General features: G+C 34.8%; 1 protein-coding gene across 1 annotated transcript; it reads left to right on the top strand.

Annotated features, from left to right (window-relative positions):
* The first annotated feature begins 371 nt into the window (after nucleotides 1-371).
* On the top strand, nucleotides 372-18,408 carry LOC109101391 (glycine receptor subunit beta-like). The gene is made up of 10 exons (XM_042770195.1): nucleotides 372-747; nucleotides 3,125-3,264; nucleotides 3,567-3,673; nucleotides 4,618-4,685; nucleotides 8,932-9,158; nucleotides 12,389-12,471; nucleotides 13,218-13,358; nucleotides 13,475-13,627; nucleotides 14,496-14,782; nucleotides 17,597-18,408. The coding sequence occupies exons 1-10, from the start codon at nucleotides 745-747 to the stop codon at nucleotides 17,891-17,893; spliced, it is 1,506 nt and encodes a 501-aa protein (XP_042626129.1). The 5' UTR covers nucleotides 372-744; the 3' UTR covers nucleotides 17,894-18,408.
* The last annotated feature ends 862 nt before the right edge of the window (nucleotides 18,409-19,270 follow it).

Raw genomic sequence — 19,270 nt, 5'->3', positions numbered from 1 at the left:
ACATGAGGGTTAAGCTTTTAATTATTTACTTATTTAATTATTGTTTCTTTCTTTCCTTTTAATATATTTTGTTGTACAGATTCATTATTCGCTCTCTCTCTGTCTTTGTTTATTTTTTTTTTTTTGTTTGTTTTTTGTTTTTTGCATTTATTTCTTATTGCATTTGTCATTGCATTGATTCTTTCTTGCATTCACCCTTGCATTTTCTTTTCTTGCATTCATTCTTTTTTTGATTGCATCAATCATGTATTCTTTCAGTTTTTCTTCTTTCTGTTACAGAAGCACAACTTCAAGCGCCATATAGACAAAACAGAGAACACTGCGTGTGATCATTTTCAGGAACACGCTTGTGCTGAAACGGCAGAGCAAGTGTGATGGCCTTGCATTATATTCCAGTGCTGCTGTGGAAGCTGTGTGATTAATTCTGTCCGTGTAAAGCGTTCTACTGCGCATGTTGCATGACAGGTGCACACACAAGGCTCCATCTTGGCAACCCTTTACCAATGCAATAGTACAGCGGGAATATAGATTCTGTTCAGATTATTAAAATTAAAAAAAGATAAGAAAAACTGAAGGGAATCGCCGTCGTAATGAACACGACTCCAGCGAATTGTGCTGACTGAAGGAACGACGAGCAGAATGCGATATAAACGGCGACTGGTCGTGAAGGCTTTTTAACGACCGATTGCACTGTCAGCGCTACTGGATTGGATTTGCGGAAGAACAAACCGTTATTATATTAAAATGGTGAGTGAAACCGCGGGTAATATTTAAAGAAAAGTGCGATCAAACGTTTTAAATGTGTATGATAAACGGGGGAAGGTGCGACGCGCGTATATGGTGTCATTCTGTGTTGTGTTTCACCCCATCATCGTCATCCCAACCTCCTCGTCGTCATGGAGGATGCTGTTTCTATGTTTTCCCTCTCCCCCATCTGCTGCCGTAACCTGCTTTATTTTCTATCATGCCTGAATGCAACTTCAACTTGATGCTCAAAGCATCCACAGGTCGTTGTTATACCTTTACGCATTTGCATAAACATAAAATATAAGCATGTCAATTTGAGATTAGTGTGATGAGGTTTGCCAGCATAGGCATCATATGTCAGGCTAAAATTATGTAATTTGGGCCTAACTATGATTTTTGATCATATGTGTGTGTAATGAATGTGTGAAACATTTGTTTGTTTGTTTAAGTGGGTAATTGTATTTTGTCTGTATCTTTGTGGTTGTATTTAATAGGCGTAATTGTATTTGTATTTATTTATTTATTACTTATACGTTATATATTTTAGCATTTTTTTCTATTATATTAGTATTATAAAATTATTATAGCATTATTATTTTATTAGGATTTTTTTATGTATTTTTTTAATTTATTGGATCAACATGAACACATTTATATTTTTATAATTTTTATACTTATCTATGGAGATAAACAGGCAGGCACTATATGGAGACTTCAGCAATTTGTTTATACCTCTTCTGATTGCCGTAACATATTGTGTGCGCTACGGTAGGCCTAAATTAATATATCGAACATAATTAAATATATTCTCACCTCAGCTACCTCTAATACTTCATTCCTGAACACTTATCTGCTTTTCATTAGGTTACTGTACAGATCTTTGTTATAGGTCAGAGATCATGATATGAAAAATGAACCTCACCTGTGTATAAGTGGAACTGAGTGAGTTTTTTTTTTCTTCTTTTTTTTTTAGCTGTGAATGAAGCAGTCAGACTTACTAAGGGCAGACAGCCCAAAAAAAAAAAAAAAAAAAAAAAAGGAGAAGGAGAAGTGTTTCATTTGAATAAGGGTTAAGTATACCTAGATTTAGTCTGTTGTGAAAATAAAGAAACCATGTCTCTTTTTCCCTTAAATTACCTTCCGTAGTAAAACATTATGATCCATACCTTGAATTTCTATACTTCATAATGTACTATAGACCTGCAGTCAGTGTTTGTGTGTGTCTTTCCGAGGAAGAACATTAAACTCAAATTGTGATGACAGCTGAATCAGGGAAAAGGAAGGGAATGAGAGACAGAAAGCGATTGAGAGATATGGAAAGATGTGAAAGAGAAACACAAGCATCTGGTGATAATAATGATGGAATGAGTGAGATACTGGAGGAGTGTGCATGAACGCTGGTCTGTTTCACTTAAGATGATGATCAATGCACTGGCGCAGAATCAGGCCTCCAGAGGTGGAGGGTGGAAGAGTCTAGACAGGGGAGTTTTTCTGGCAGCGTTCCTCAGAGGGGAATTCCTTATGCTGATCTTTTCAATTGTTTCCACTCCTCTACATTTGGAACACTCATGGATGGTTGTGTTGTAGAGAGGACTGTACATGAGTGGAATAGTTCGACGTTTGGCATATTTCAAACTGCTGACATGTAGGTCTTACTATAGGCATAACTCTGTCTTTCTAAAGTCATTTCCTATAGAACATTTTTAAATTAATTAATCCTGCTAATTTTCTTATAATGCACATGCAAGGATACCAAGAACATTTGTAACATAAATATCAGTAAAGCACTGTTTACAAAGGGCAAAATTATTAGTTTTGGTAATAAATTCAATTATTTGTCCCATACCATTTGTGGAAACAATGTGCTTATAGTGTAGAAGCACATTGTCAGACCACCCACAGTGACAAACACCCATAACCATTTTTAAAGTGGTCACGGACACAACAGAACCACATTTCCTGAGCCAACGGACCATAAGTCTCCGAGACAGCCCAGCGCAGTCTTGCTCTAACTGTATGTCCTCTGAGAGAGGAGGACATTGTTATTAATATATCTGGGAATTTCAGTGCTCTGCTTATGAAAGTCTTTGAACAAAGGAAATAATATCAAGATTTTTCTTTTTCTCAAAACACTATTGTTAAAATATTGACATATAAAATATTGCAATTTTTTATCATTTGTTGTTATTTACATTTACATTTATGCATTTAGCAGAAATGTAAATGTAAATTCGGTATTAAATAAAGAGGATTAATCATGTTATCAAAAAACAAAACAAAACAAAACAAAAAACCCCTAAAATCATTTAAAAACCATGATAGAAATAATGTCAATACAATGCACCTGCTCTTAATGTATGTGTTGTTTCTCTTTCAGAAGCTGAACTGCTGTAATATGAAGGCTGTAAAAATGATTTTCTTGCTGCTTATCATCTGTCTCTGGATAGAAGGAGGCTTCACCAAAGAAAAATCTGCAAAGAAGGGAAAGAAGAAGGGGAAACAAGTTTACTGTCCTTCGTAAGTGGATTCGTATTCAACGTTTTATGGCTCACTTTTCATAAAACACTGCTATTGCGCTATACACATATCATGTTGACTTTCTGACTATGGGAACTATAGAAACAGCTAATCTGCTCTAATGTAATGTATACTTCACACAGTGGCAAATGAAGTAACACTTGATTTGGAAATGCTGTCCTTCACAATAGTATAATGAAAAATGAAAGACATTTTAATACACAGATGAATGAAACTTTAAACATGAGCATGATTTCACATAGTTTTGTTGCTGTTAATGTCCTTGTCTTTGGTCCCTTCAGACAGCTGTCGTCAGAGGATCTGGCACGGGTTCCGGCGAACTCTACCAGCAACATCCTTAACAGGCTTTTGATCAGCTATGACCCAAGAATCCGACCCAACTTTAAAGGTCAATGCTCCACTGACCTTTGTAGTGCCACGATATATATATATATATATATATATATATATATATATATATATATATATATATATATATATATATATATATACATAAAATTATGAAAAAGATTCATTATGTTGTATCGTCTATCTAGCAACACCCCAGACTCCACGAAGTGACCCCTAGCTACCACTCAAAACATCCTAGTAACTGCCTATCAATGCCCTACCACTTGCACTTACCCAGATTACCTCAGCAATAGTCTTGCAACAACATTTTTTTAATAGGCGGTCCTTGTATAAATATTTTCTTCTGTTGGTGCTGTTATTTTTACCCTTTCTTGTTCACTTGTTAGTTGTTACTATTTTTACATTGTCTTTTGCATGCCATGTCAATGAATATATTTATGTCCAATTATTATACATTACAAAGCATGTTTTATTGTATGCATATGCATTGTGGCAGATACGAAAGTCTAGGTTATGCTACTGTTGGCAGCCTTTCCTTATATAATGAAGCAGGTTGTAAAGAGTGAGAACCTCTGTTGCCTCCCTGCTCGCTGGCATTCAGCGTAAACGTGAGCCTTGATGTGGTCTGAGTGTTAAGAGCTCACTGTATGATTCAGTGTTATTACTCCCTATGGCCAGCCAGCTGCTCTTCATATCTGGGCAATATGAAAGCTCCTGGCAGTCATTAAAGTCAACATTATAATCTTGGGAATAGGAATAGCAGTTGAGTAGTTGAAGCATTTTCCTATAATGCAATGGTTTCCATGTAGTATACATAAAGTGAAAACATATTTCATGGTATATACCAAATAGTTAATGTTACCCGTAATAGTCCGTGAGAAAGTGTGCTGCTTAAATTGTTAGAATGACTTTTGGTGCGTCTTGTTTGATGGATTTGATTGATGTGCTGAGATGTACAGTTTGTTTGTGTTTTGTTTTTAGGTATTCCCGTTGAAGATCGTGTGAACATCTTCATCAACAGCTTTGGGTCCATCCAAGAAACCACTATGGTATTTCACATCACTTTTGTCTTTTCATACACATAAAAAGTGAACACACACACACACACACACACACACACACACACACACACACACACACACACACACACACACACACACACACACACACACACACAAATAAAAATAAATGAATAAATAAAATAAACATATAAATAATAATAAACATATATGTAAACACTACCGTTCAAAAGTTTGGGGTTGGTACAATTGTTTTTGAATCTCTTATGCTCACCAAGGCTGTATTTATTTATTTAACTGTAATATGGTAAAATATTATTGCAATTTAAAATCACTGTTTTCAATTTTAACATATTTAAAATATAATTTATTCCTGTGATTAAATTTTCAGCAGCCATTACTCCAGTCTTCGGTGTCACCTGATCCTTTGGAAATCATTTTAATATGCAGATTATTATTATTATTATTATTATTATTATTATTATTATTATTATTATTGGTGTTATACGGAGCCCAGGAAGTCACCTGTAAAAAATTTGTCCTTTCAATTTATAAACCATACTCACAAATTCTTAAACTGTTTCCTCAGTTTAACAAATCGTGCCCACAGATTAATAAACTGTACCCACCAATTTCCAATCCATGCGCTCAGATTTTGTAAACCGTACCTTCGGTTTTTGAATCCGTACCCACAAATTCATAATCCGTGCGCATGCTTCCGCAATCCGTTACCTCGGGTTTGTAAACTCATGGATTTGTGGCCCCGTCCCCATCGGCAAATTCAATCATGCCACCTGTTTAGGTGCGGGATGCATTGTATTGTGATTATTTAACATTATTTTTCATAGTAGCCTATGAGACCATGATCCGCACTCACAAAATAGTCTTCTTTTTAGTGTTTTACATTAATCACCAATAGGATAAAACACCGCCACCTGTGTTTTATAGCCTAAAATAAATACTAAAAAGGAGAACAGAAAATTTCCTGAATTAAAAAAAAAAAAAAAAAAAAAAAAAACACCAATAGAGTAAAAGTAAAGAAAGTAAAAAAGCAATACAAAACCAATAATGTAATGACTGCAATGTTATGATAGGCCTAGTTATTTACTATTATTTTATTAACATTAACAATGAAGCATGCATCAAAAAGTTTAGTATGATAAAATCACCTAAATAAGTCTTCATGTTAAAAATGAATAGTACACAAACACATTTCCAAAACTGTAAAAGGTTATTTAAAAATAAAAAATTCATAAATCATAATTAATTTAATTAAGCTCTCTTAATAATAATATAATTAACTATTGTTATTTAGATAATTAATTTAATAATTTAATTAAGCTCTCTTAATAATAATAAAAATAATTATTATTATTATTATTATTATTATACATTTAGGTTACATATGCATTTAGAAGAAGCTTTTATCCAAAACGACTGACAAAAGAGGAACAAATGACTCCAAAGTCAGACAAAATGGCAGGTTTATTATATAATAATAATCAAGTGCTAAGTTTATCACAATTTAAACAAGATTTTGACGCACATCTTTCTTATTATATCGTTGTATTCCACCTCATACCCATTACAGTTGATAGAGAATCACTTAAGACACATTCCTGTAGCCCTATTCCACATAATAATATGCAATAAAACAATATATACAATATGATTCGTTAACACATAGCTACCTAGGAGCTTGCTGCATGAATCTGTGAGTACAGTTTACAAACCTGAGGGAACAGATTGAGAAAGCATGTGCACGGATAATGAATTTGTGGGTACGGATTCAAAAACCAAAGGTACAGTTTAACTGGTTAACTGTGATGCATTTTTCCCCCCAGGATTCTTTGATAAACAGACAATTCAAAGGAACAGCATTTTTGAAAAAGAAATGAAAATCTTTACTGTCACTTTTAGTAAATTTAATGCATCCTTGCTAAAAAAAAAACAACAAAACCTTTTGAATGGTAGTGGACATTAAAAAAAAATAATTGTTTACATATTTTGCATATTTCCTACCAATCAATCAATCAATCAATCAATCAATCAATCAATCAATCAAGCAAATTTATTTGTAATGTCGCCATACAAGCTGAACAATAATCAGTTAAAATGTGACATTTGCCAGAAATTTCTTGTTAAAATCTTAAAATGTCATTGATGTTGAAATCAATGATTAGATCAACAAAGAATACAGGTCAGTCTAAAAAAAAAAAAAATATATGTTTTTTTAAAATGTCAGATTATCACACAACTTCTACCAGACAGACGACTGGAATGACTGTGTGTGCTTTATTTCAGGCTTATCATGTTTACTTAACACTCCACCAGGGAGGAAAAAAAAATCAACTCCAGACCCCACAATCTTACGTCTGGCTCCTTATGAGCAGTGAAACCCATAAACAGCCCATCATGCCAGAGTGTCTTAAGATCCATTGAAAATATTTCCCCTGGAAGCACATCAGAGGGCCACGTTTTCTGCCCAGCACTGCATGGTGTCATAGGTTGAATATAGTTTTGCAGTCACTTCTACAGGAGTGTTGCGTGACACCAGACTTTTATAGCTTTGGAAATGAGGTCCCATTTTGTTGTTGCATCGTTCTGCTGTGGTTAACCTTAAAATGCACAGGTGGTATACGACAGAAATACAAAAAGGCTATTCACAACCTCTCCAGAGACCTGACTGGCAAGAAGTAGGCCACTTTGCCTACCACAGCTTATTTAGCACTTTATTACCATTTTGACAGGAAGGTCCAACAAAACAACACTTTACAGCTAACAAAAGACTATTTTGCTAACATTAATTTATGAAAACATTATGTCTAAATGCTCTCTGAACGTTCAAAACATCCAGTTTTTTTTTATGTTTTCTTGATGACTATAATGATAATGATAAATATATAGTTTCAAAATTGTTCTAAACTTAAAAGAATAGAAAAGTCCACACCACAACTATAATGATAACGGCACGGAGAAACAATATCATTGGATTCACTTTCAAATTTTTAATTTTCAGTATCAGCCGATGATTGATAAATATCGGAATCCATCCTGCTTTAATGAAGAGCTCAAGTATTTAAAGCTGCAGACAACAAAGTTGCAATGCTCAATGTATAATAAACCGAATGCTATTGTGCATTGGTGTGGAGATTATGCAGTTATTGTTATAGTTATCTTTATAGTTATTGTTCATGGTGTGAATGGGCCTTAGGGAAACATTCCATTTTATTATTTTTCAAACATTATAGGAATGTTAATTTAGATTTTTTTTTTTTTGAAACATTCTAAAACAAGTAGTATAATTAAAAAAAAAAAAAAAAAAACCCAACTAAAATATTTCAGATATAACGTTCCATTAATGAAATAATATTTCTGTGCTATCCGTTTTGAGAACATTATCAAAGACCAGAACAATTTGAACAATGTTACTTAAAAAACATACTGTAAATAACATTTCAACAAAACTAAGCAAAAATTAAATTACCTTGCAATACACAGTGCCATACATGATTAATGCAACCTGAATGTTACCCTAAAAACACCCAAAAACACATATTAACCCCTGAATGAAAAACAGGACATACCAAGATGTGAATCATACATGCAGGGACAACACACCCAAAAACATTTAGGAACAAATTCACTTGACTCTAGTGCAGCTGGAGTGTGGCCATTTTATTTGGCATGTCATCTGTCTTCACAGTATCAGCGCTAGCAAAACAAGCTCCACTAGAAAATGCCACTTCAAAGCATTTTGCTCACGCAAGTCGGCAGGGAAGCTGGGGCCAATCTGACTTAACGAACCCTGTGTTTTCCCCAGTGTAGGTGCTCACATGCAGCGTGACCCCTCATTGCAGCACCCGTCGCATGCCTCTGATGTTGGCAATAGTTGGAAATGTAAATAGGAGTAGCTCCAAGTGCCACAGCTGCACAACTTCAATACCAGCCGTTACTGGAGCCTGGATACTTCAGAGACAAGAGTTTTTTTAAAACATCACTCAGAGGTCGTGAGAAATGCTGGTTGCTATGGCGATACCTAAGCCACCTGGGCTCCTCTGTCTCCTTAGGACTAATGTGCTGTTTTTGTGTCCAGATCAAGGCTTCTCACAGTTCCTGTTATGTAACACAAAGACAGGTGTCAGCCCTGCTAACTACCACCCACCCACTACCATCCACCCACCCAATTAGTTTTCGGTGTCACCAATTAGTTGATTTTTCAGGCTTGATTGCATTTGTGAAAACTTGAATGGATATTTTGGCTCGTATTTTCTAGGACTATCGTGTCAACATCTTCTTGAGACAACGCTGGAATGATCCCAGACTCCGGCTTCCTCAGGACTTCAAGTCAGACTCGCTCACTGTTGACCCGAAGATGTTCAAATGCCTGTGGAAACCCGATCTTTTCTTTGCCAATGAAAAGAGCGCCAACTTTCACGATGTTACTCAGGAGAACATCCTGCTCTTTATCTTCAGAAATGGAGATGTCCTCATCAGCATGAGGTGAGCTTTTACTCTTTCTTCCTGCAACTGATCCATCCTCTGTATTTGCGGATGGTGACAATTGAGGTCTGAGTGCTGGTAACACCTACTCACATTATTTACCGCAGCAATCAAAACAAAGCAAACATTTTATCAGACAAACAAGAATTTATCAGATGACAAAGACCTTTTTAAAGTGGAATAAATTACTGTGCAGGAGTTTAATCTGAAGGTGTTGAAATTAATGGTTCAGCATGTTCACAAATTTATGGAAGCCTGTTACCTAGCAATAAAATATAAAACTGTGCGATGAATTTTAAAATAAGATACAATGTCAAATTGTAACATAAAAAGTCACATTATGAAAAATGAACTCGCATAAACATTCAAACTTTCAAAAACAAGAAATAATTAAGAATTTATAATTTAAATCAACCGTTCAAAACTAAAAATAACGTAAGAATTTTTAGTTTTCGTTTTTGAAAGAAGTTTCTTATGTTCACTAATTTACAGTAAATAAATAAATAAAAGTGTGAAATCATTAATATTTCATATTATTCTAAAAATAACTATTATTATAATTTAAAATAACTATTTTTTATTTTAATATATTTTAAAATTATTCATGATGTCAAAGCTGAATTTTTAGCAACCATTACTCCAGTCTTCAGAGTCACATGATCCTTCATCCTAATCATTCTAATATGCTGATTTGGTGATCAAGAAACATTTCAAATTATTATCAATGTTAAAAACTGTGTAATATTTTTAGTTGAAACTTCAATACTATTTTATGACTCTTTGATGAACGGAAAGTTCAAATTAACAAGTCTTTACTGTCTCTTTTGATCAATAAACCTTATTACCGTGTACATAAAATCATAAATCACAATACATAAATTCACAATTATAAGAAATGAAGTCCTATTAGAAACAGGCTTCCATACAAATTTGAGTATTGATAGAACTAGAAGTATAAAAGTAAACTAAAAGTAAAATAAGTGTATTTAAAAGTATATAAAATAAAAATAACAAAATACACATTTAAATGACAGGGAACAGTGACTTAGCCCTCCTCCAAGCTCTTCTTAATGTTTTTAATAAACCTCCGGGGACTTAAAGTGATCTGAGAACTGGAGATTCGATACATCTGTTGACCCAAGGATTTCACCTCACCACTGACACCTAAATTACAGCTCCTGCTATTTGATCCCATGTGAAAGTTCAGTCCTTTATTAGTGGTGGACACCTTTGTCATTATCTTTCCACTGCTTTATCTGCAGGCCCTGCTGAGTGAATGAATCTCTAGTAGTCAGTGACCACACCTGCTGTAGATCTGTCCATGCGGTGCTACAGACATATTATTCTAATCGGCATCTTCTTTTTATTTAGCAAAAGTTTTTTAACACAGATTGATTTAAACAAACAGTTATTTATAAAAGGTAAACAATTCCACAAGCTGTAATGCTCTACACAAATATGAGTTGTAACTGTGGTCACCATGCCAGCCGGGCATTGGACAGTTTAGGGTAAATATAAAATCTAAATCCTGGCATAGAGCCATTTCGGTCTGGATGGGAAGTGTGTTTAAGAGTATCACGTTTTGCTGTGTTATGTCTGAGGCAAATGCATTTCCATAGTGTTTTTGCATGCCACCCGGATCCCAGCATGAGCTGGGTGGTCTTCCGTGAGCCCTTTCTCACTTTTGGCATCGGCCCAGGATGCCTTGCCCTGTCTCTGGGTATGTGTGTGGCAGGGGATTACTGTCTTAATGAGAGTTTTTCAAAAAGAAACAAGAGTGTTTATTTCATATTATACCTCCCTGAAACAAATTCTGCCTTTATTCGTCCATCGACCTTCAACTTCCTCAAATACATGAATAGATTTAGCATTTTATATGTTTCTTATCTCTTATTCTTAAACTGATACATCTTACAGGCCTCAAACACCCTCAATTATTATCAAACTTTATTATCCCTTTGCTCCCATAACCTCTTCATTCTAAACGTCCAGTGTACTGGAAAAAAAATAGATTATTTCCTTATATAAAAATTCTAACATTTTTTCAATTAAATAAAAACCTTTTTTTTTTAGTCACCTTAAAAATTATTTCAGAAATGACAGCATGCCAGAATGACACCATTACATAATAACCATTATATATGAAATATATTATATATATATATATATATATATATATATATATATATATATATCTATATATATAATATATATATAGTTTAATTTGATGTACCAAAATAAAAAAAAAAAAATAACTATAAAATAACTATTTTTAGTGAAAATGTAAAAATATAAACAATTTATATGCTTAAGTCAAAATAATCCAACTAACAAAATGTCCAGTATATTGGACATTATAAAAAAATAAAAATGCTGCTTAATACATAATAGCAATTAACATTTTTCATAACTAAACATTGTTTTGAGCAAGATTATATGATGGACGCAATGTTTATTTTCATGAAGAATCTTTATTTTGTATCTTTGTGTGCCCCGTCTTTTCTCGTCTGACCCCATCTTACATCTTAACCCTTGTCTCTCTCTCTTCCTCTCAGATAATATGTATAATGCACCACAAAGATACATCTTAAACAAAAACAGATTTTAGAGGGAAACATTCATTCTCTCTAACCTCTCCCAGGCCTATACAAAAATATCTAGGTACAGTGCTTCAGTTTGTGCACTCAAGCGCTGTGTGGCCTCGCTGGTGTAAAAAGTAGCTCTTTGCTGCATCTTAGACTGTGCTTGTCAGATTATGGCAGAAAACCAAAAAGCTTTCATGTGTTAATGGTGTTTTAAATAAATATGGCTTGGTGTGCATGCTGTGCACAATAATGGGAACTGCATGAAGAATTTATCCCACTGTTGGGAAAGACCTTTTATGTGACATCTATGAAACCAGTTAAATTTGGATTGACTTCAAGTGATGCAACCTGGTGATAAAATAATCTTGGCAGAAATTTTTGCAATGTTGCTGAATATATTCTGCATGAATCTTTAAATCCAGTAAGTGGAATCCATTATTTTCCTATTTTGCCCCTTATTAAGGTCTATGGTTTTAAAATTAAATGTTTAACAAGTGCAAATGGATATGATGTTTAGGTGACCATATATAGCTGGTCATGTAGTGTATGTAAGGGAAAAGCAATGTAAAATGCCCCATTTAAAATTAAGACTGCTGCATGATCCATTGTCTGGTACTAAAATTAGCTTATTTTCTCCTTTCTCAGGTTGTCTGTTACCCTCTCTTGTCCACTGGATTTGACTCTCTTCCCCATGGACACCCAGCGATGCAAAATGCAGCTTGAGAGCTGTACGTGAATATGAATACAATAATTTAGAAGTATTTGATATGAAAATAATAAAAGGATAAATGTTTAAATGAAAGGGAGAGGAGTTTTGTTTTATGCTACCATGTTTCAGACTTGTTAGCTAAAACAAAATATCAGAGTTCACAGGGTCATGAAAAACCTTGGAAACTGTTATTACTAGACCTGAAATGAGTAATGAAAATTAGTAAATATTTTAATAAAAAAGTAGATATCTTAAGAAATTAAGATTTGATGTCGTACTGACAACAACAGTGAAAATAGTTTACTCGGATGTTGTTACACAAGTACAATTCAGCCATAAGGAACAAACTTTCATTTCGTAATATACATATTTCATTAATGTTTAAATAATTGCTAAAAAAGTGCTGTTGGTGAGCCCAGTCACCATGAAAATAATCCTTAAAAAACTTGTGAACTCAAAATTAAATAAAAAAAAAGTCAATCCCTGAAGAATGAAACTAGTAAACACTGTAAGAAAAAAAAAATCCGTAGAAAAACAGAAAAGGTACTGGGATGTTTAAGGACTCTTCCTTTTACTCTAAAACATGACACAATGGAATGTGTGATTCAAAATGCAGAAAAAACTTGATATGAATATGGAATATTCCTTTATGTTTACACAGTACATTCTGCCCTGTATTTAGACTTTTCTTGGAGTCTAACAGTTATTATTGTTATTTGTAGGATTTTATTTATTTTTTCTTATTTAATATGTGTGTGTGTTTAGTCGGCTACACCACAGATGACCTGCAGTTCATGTGGCAGTCTGGTGACCCTGTACAGATGGATGAGATTGCTCTGCCTCAGTTCGATATTAAACAAGAGGACATTGAATATGGCAACTGCACCAAGTACTATGCAGGGACAGGTAAAACTAATAAGCTCTCTCTCTGGTCTTGTTGATGAGGTAGCTATAAGACGAGATTCGAGGAAAAAAAATATTTATGTCCATTTAAAGCAACCATTTGAACTTTTGTATGATAGGCTACTACACATGTGTGGAGGTGATTTTTACTCTGAGGAGGCAGGTGGGCTTCTACATGATGGGTGTATATGCTCCCACCCTGCTCATCGTCGTCCTCTCCTGGCTTTCCTTTTGGATCAATCCTGACGCCAGCGCTGCTCGTGTGCCTCTGGGTACTCTTTCCAATCATCAGTCCTGCCACAAGCATCAGCACCTCATCTCATATCTCTGTGGAGGCCTGTACCCCCATAATCGACCTCATCTTTTACATTTTTCCTTTCCCATTTTCATCAGTGTAACAACCCACCAATGAATCTTTTCATAAGCGCTGATTTCACATCAGTGCGGGAGGTTTAGGGTGATCACTTCTATCCCCTACAGCACTATAGCTATACACTATACAAGAAATATAATGCATGTCCAGGATATTTCCATCAGCCTCAGCTGCAGCCCACAGGCATTATTTCTTTATGGGAGGTCAGTGAGAGAAGATTATCTGAGATGCAATGAAGATTATGCAAGATGCCATGAAATGTAACAATTTCTTGTATTTTCCAATTATAGCCTGATACTGCTGATAAATGCATGCACTGTTTTCTTGGAATATGCTTATTCCTTGTTCACTGGGTTGTGTTTCATGGGTGGACATTACAAAATATCTGCAAATCCTCTGCTGTGATTTGGTTACGATTTTTCTGCGAATCCATTGGTGATTCCAGTACCACCATCATTCTGTCCACATTATTGTCACTGTCACAGTATAATGTGATTACATCAAGTTCCATCTCAAATTGCCACCGTCCATGGTCATTTCAGGTCAGTCATTTATTGCATTCTGTGAGTGTTCGGTTTGTGTGTGTGTGTTTAAACATCTATTAAAAAAAATCTGCTCACTGCTCTAATACTGTTACAGATGTCTTAAAAAAATTAATGTTATGTTTTATAGTCTGCTCTAGTATTATCTTTGGAAATGATTCAGATCAATGTGTAAGCTCATCTCTCCTCGTCTCATTTGATCTAATGACCTCTCTCTGTCTGCAGGGATACTGTCAGTGCTCTCGCTCTCTTCTGAGTGCACATCCCTGGCCTCTGAACTGCCCAAAGTCTCCTATGTAAAGGCGATTGACATCTGGCTGATTGCCTGCCTGCTCTTTGGCTTTGCCTCTCTGGTCGAATACGCTGTGGTTCAGGTGATGCTTAATAGCCCTAAACGGCTGGAGGCGGAGAGAGCAAAGATTGCTAGCAAAGAGAAGGCGGAGGGAAAGACTCCTGCCAAGAACTCCATCAATGGCATGGGAAGCACCCCTATACACGTCAGTACACTACAGGTCAGAAAAAACCTGATGACAAACTGATTAAACTGTAGTGCTAAGTCAGTTCAAAATAATAATAAAAACCACCTTGGGTGGTGACTTATTGTGTGTTACTGTGATGATACTCAAATTTTTCAGCAATAGGTTTTTTTTTTGTTGTTGTTTTTTTCTACCATTTTTTCTTTTTAAGAAATTAAGACTTTTATTCAGCAAGGATGAATTAAATCAATCAAAAGTGACAGTAAAGATATTTATAATGTTATAAACGATCTCTGTTTTAAATAAATGCTGTTGTTTTGTATTTGTTCATCAAAAATCTTTAAAAAATATTAAGCAGCACAACTAATTTTAACTGCGATAATTATAAGAAAAATAATTTTTTGAGCATGATTTCTGAAGGATCATGTGACACTGAAAGCTGCGTAATGGCTGTTGAAAATTAAATTTTGCAATCATAGGAATAATCTGTATTACTGTATTTTTAATCAAATAAATGCAGCCTTGTTGAGCATGAGAGACTTCTTGCAAAAACATTAAACAAATCTTACCAACGCCAAACTTTTGGAAAGTAGTGTGTACACAGTATAATAATATTAATACATAGACATATTAAAACTAATTAATTTACATTTAGAATAATTAAATATAAATCTAATATATTGTTAATTTATTTTATATATCTTAATATAAAAACTATATTTTAAATTGGTAATGTATTTATTCTAAGTATGTGCTATTCCATAACAGTATGCCATATAGAGACACAAGTTAAGCAGCACATGGGGACACACATTACGTTTAAATAGGTGATTTTACCTTTTCAAAGAGCTCATTTTTTTCCATTATATTTTATTGTATTCGGTTGCATTGCTGTCCTAGTAGTTATATAATCTAAAATTATGCACTGCACTGCTAATGTCAGGTCTGCATGCAAAAGTGTAGGTGGGATAATCACAGTACTTCATGTTCTTCAGAAAACAGACAGCTTTATTGCAACAATTGGATGAGGAGTTCGAAGGCAAGGAGAGTCTGACAGACAGGAGAAATAGGCTGAATAATGTGGTCTACTCAAGTCTATTATAAGCTTTAAATGGGCCCCAGAGGGAGGTTTAAGGAAGCGGTGTGTTTTCAACCACTGTCACACATTTACTCCAAGAATGGACCTTCAACAGCTACCAGAAGAACATCTGACCCCAAATTAACCCACATGCTCTTTGCACAACCCCTGAAAGTTACTGACCTCCATGAAAGCCTCATTCATTGCCCTGAATTAGATCTGTTTGGACACGTCCCAAGGCTTGTTTGCTGCCACTGATTCTCCAGCCATCTCACGGCTGTTCAGACATGCTGAACGCTTTTAAGCAGGCAGTATTTATCAGAAGCATATGAAAGCTCCAATACTGTATTTGACAGACAGTTTCCTAAATCCGTGTATGTGTCCTCACAGAATAGAAAAGATATCAAACTGTTTGAGGATTTAAGAGTTGTGTGCCCAGTGGGAAGTAGTGCAGTCCGGCACTGCATGACTTCTGCCCCTGTCCACACATCCAGAACTAATACAACAGACAAGTTGGCATTAAACCATCAGACATCAGTTACCCAGACATCCCTCTGCTCTGTTAGTCAGAAAGAGCGAGAGAGAGAGAGAGAGAGAGAGAGAAACAGACAGTGTTATGTCACATCAGTTTGTAACACGTGTCCTGGTCTATTTTGATGCAAGGTAGGTGTTTCTTCACACTTCTTATTTTGCTTTCCTGTTGTTCCTGCGTGGGAGGGCCATGCAGCACTGCCTCTGCCCTTTTAGAGCTTCAGGAAGAGCCAAAAATAATTGCCTGTCCTCAAAATCTCCCTCTCCCAGGAGTTCAGAGTGTCAAGAGAAAGGAGAATGCTAAATCAAAGAGATAGAGAGTATATGTGCCTCTACATGAGGGACAAATGTTTGATAGAAACATTTAATCAGATTTGGTTTTTGAGTTGTCCATGTCTGATGCCTGAATGAGTATCATAATGCATAAATGATCCACCTGCCAGCTCTCATTTCTTCATTTATTTTAATTATACAAATGAAAATACCAAAGTGTGAAATTAAAAGGTATAGTTCAGTCAAAAATCAAATCCTGTTATCAGTAACATTCATATTGTTCCAAACCAGTATGATTTTCTTTCTTCAGTGAAGCACAGAACTACATATATTTACAAAACTAACATAACTAACCCTAATTCACATGTTCCAACAACACTAGTTGTAATAGTAAAATCATCAGTACGATTTGTATATTAAATATTTTGTTATCATTTTTAATTTACTGCAATACAATAATAATATTATTAATAAAAATACCACAAAGTACCGTTTGTAGTGATAGACATATTGTAATAGTGTTTTTTTTTTTTTTATTTGAACAAAACATTTATTCAGTTAGTTATTATATATTTTATAAATATTATTCTGGGCTTATGCCGAATCAAACCAGTATGATCTTTTTTTTTTGAAACACAAAACTAGATATATTAACAGAGTCCAAGCTGTTTCAGGTTTTAAGGTGAAAGTGGATGGGGACCAGAGACAGGCATGTTGGTCACCACTTTCATTGTAAAGTAGAGAGCAGCCTGGACATTCTTCAGAATAACTCTTTTCATTATTCATTGAAGAACGTAAGTCATAGAGGTTTGGTACGATGTGAGGTTGAGGAAGCGATGAAAGCATTTCATTTTTGGGTTACTATCCCTTTAATGTTTAAATAAAAATCACACCAGATGTTGCTGAGATCTGACACGTTTTCTCTTTATTCATCTTTTTCTCACTCTCTCCCTCTTTATATCTCTCAGGTGACAGAGACAAGGTGCAAAAAGGTATGCACCTCCAAGTCGGATTTGCGCTCCAATGACTTCAGTATCGTAGGATCTCTGCCACGGGACTTTGAACTCTCAAACTTTGACTGCTACGGCAAACCCATTGAATCTGGTAATGCTTGCGGTAAATCGCAGGCCAAGAACAACAAGAAACCACCACCTCCTAAACCTGTGATCCCCTCGGCAGCCAAGCGCGTAGATCTTTATGCTCGTGCGATCTTCCCATTCTCCTTCCCTTTCTTTAATGTTATTTACTGGTCTGTGTATTTGTGATTGCGTAAAGTTAAAACTGCTTCCATTCAGCTAACTTTCTCCTCCTTCGTATTGTTTCGGTCCATATAATTTGTTCCTCAGACATCAAACGGAGCAGTTTTGTCACTGATGTGCACTGATGTGCAGACAGAGCACTACTGTTAATAAAAAGCAACATTTTTTAATGGAAAGAATGGAGACATTGCTTAAAACATTTTATTTTTAGCTAATATATTTAATTTATGCACAAACCTGAAAGAAATTATTATGAACATGCATGTGGAAATGGAATATATGGATATTAATATATTGTATTTAAAATCTATAATATTATTTTTGACCTACAGATCAGCTGTTAAGATGATGCTGAGACATTTGTACTGATAACCACTGCCATAAGAACTGTCTTTTGATGATGTTCCTGTTACAAGCATTCCAGAAATTACAAGCAGGTGTATAAAGCAGAACAAAACCAAACATCTCCTGTGCTTGTGAATCAGCCATCAATAAAAGGCCCAATGGCTCAGCTGACCTCATGACCTACGTATGAGTCTTTTTCTTACTTATACCTCTCCCAATCTCATCATATTCTTAAAAGTCAACTAGAAATGGAAATAACTTTTTCTGTTAAAAAAACCCCTAAAAGGTTGAGTTGAATTAACAACAAATAAAGCTAAAATAAAAATAAAAAAGAGTTAAAGAGTTTAAATAAACCTAACCAAAAGGAACACCAATCATGTTAAAGGTGACAAAAATAAAACATGATTTATTGTTTTGTCATTTTCTTCTAAACCACAGTTAAATGGTTAGTTAGGCTACACATCCTCATAATTCTGAAATGTTTTGGCCAAACACACAAAATTAAATTATTAAAGTGCAACATGTAAATGTAGAAATTAAAATGTGTGCATTAGATAGTTCAAGGTTTAAAGCAACTGTATGTAGCTTTTTAAAATCTTCTGAAGGTTTACTAACCTCTAATAAGGTGAATGGCTTCTGTTTCTTTCCCATGCTTCCCTTCAAATACACAGTTCTGGCATGAAACTCTAGAGGGTGCAGTCCGATAAGTCTAACTCAATCTGACCTAATGACATCATTATCACATGGGCCAGCTGATTGGTTCTCTCCTGTATTGTAGCCAATGAGCTCTCTGCTCAACATTCAAATATGTGACCCTGGACCACAAAACCAGTCTTAAGTCGCTGGGATATATTTGTAGCAATAGCCAAAAATACATTGTACGGGTCAAAATTATAGATTTTTCCTTTATGGCAAAAATCATTAGGATATTAAGTAAAGATCATGTTCCATGAAGATTTTTGTAAATTTCCTAACGTAAATATATCAAAACTTAATTTTTAATTAGCAATATGCAATGCTAAGAACTTTATTTGGACA

Source organism: Cyprinus carpio, chromosome A14 (assembly GCF_018340385.1).
Source record: "Cyprinus carpio isolate SPL01 chromosome A14, ASM1834038v1, whole genome shotgun sequence".
NCBI lineage: Eukaryota > Metazoa > Chordata > Actinopteri > Cypriniformes > Cyprinidae > Cyprinus > Cyprinus carpio.
Note: the sequence above shows the minus strand (reverse complement) of the source record. Positions and strands in the feature narration are given on the sequence as shown.

Bases quoted from the DNA above. Each gene is read 5' to 3' on its own strand.
- LOC109101391 (XM_042770195.1), top strand. The intron at 13,628-14,495 runs GTACTCTTTCCA...CTCTGTCTGCAG, and splicing joins CGCTGCTCGTGTGCCTCTGG to GGATACTGTCAGTGCTCTCG. The intron at 14,783-17,596 runs GTCAGAAAAAAC...TATATCTCTCAG, and splicing joins TACACGTCAGTACACTACAG to GTGACAGAGACAAGGTGCAA.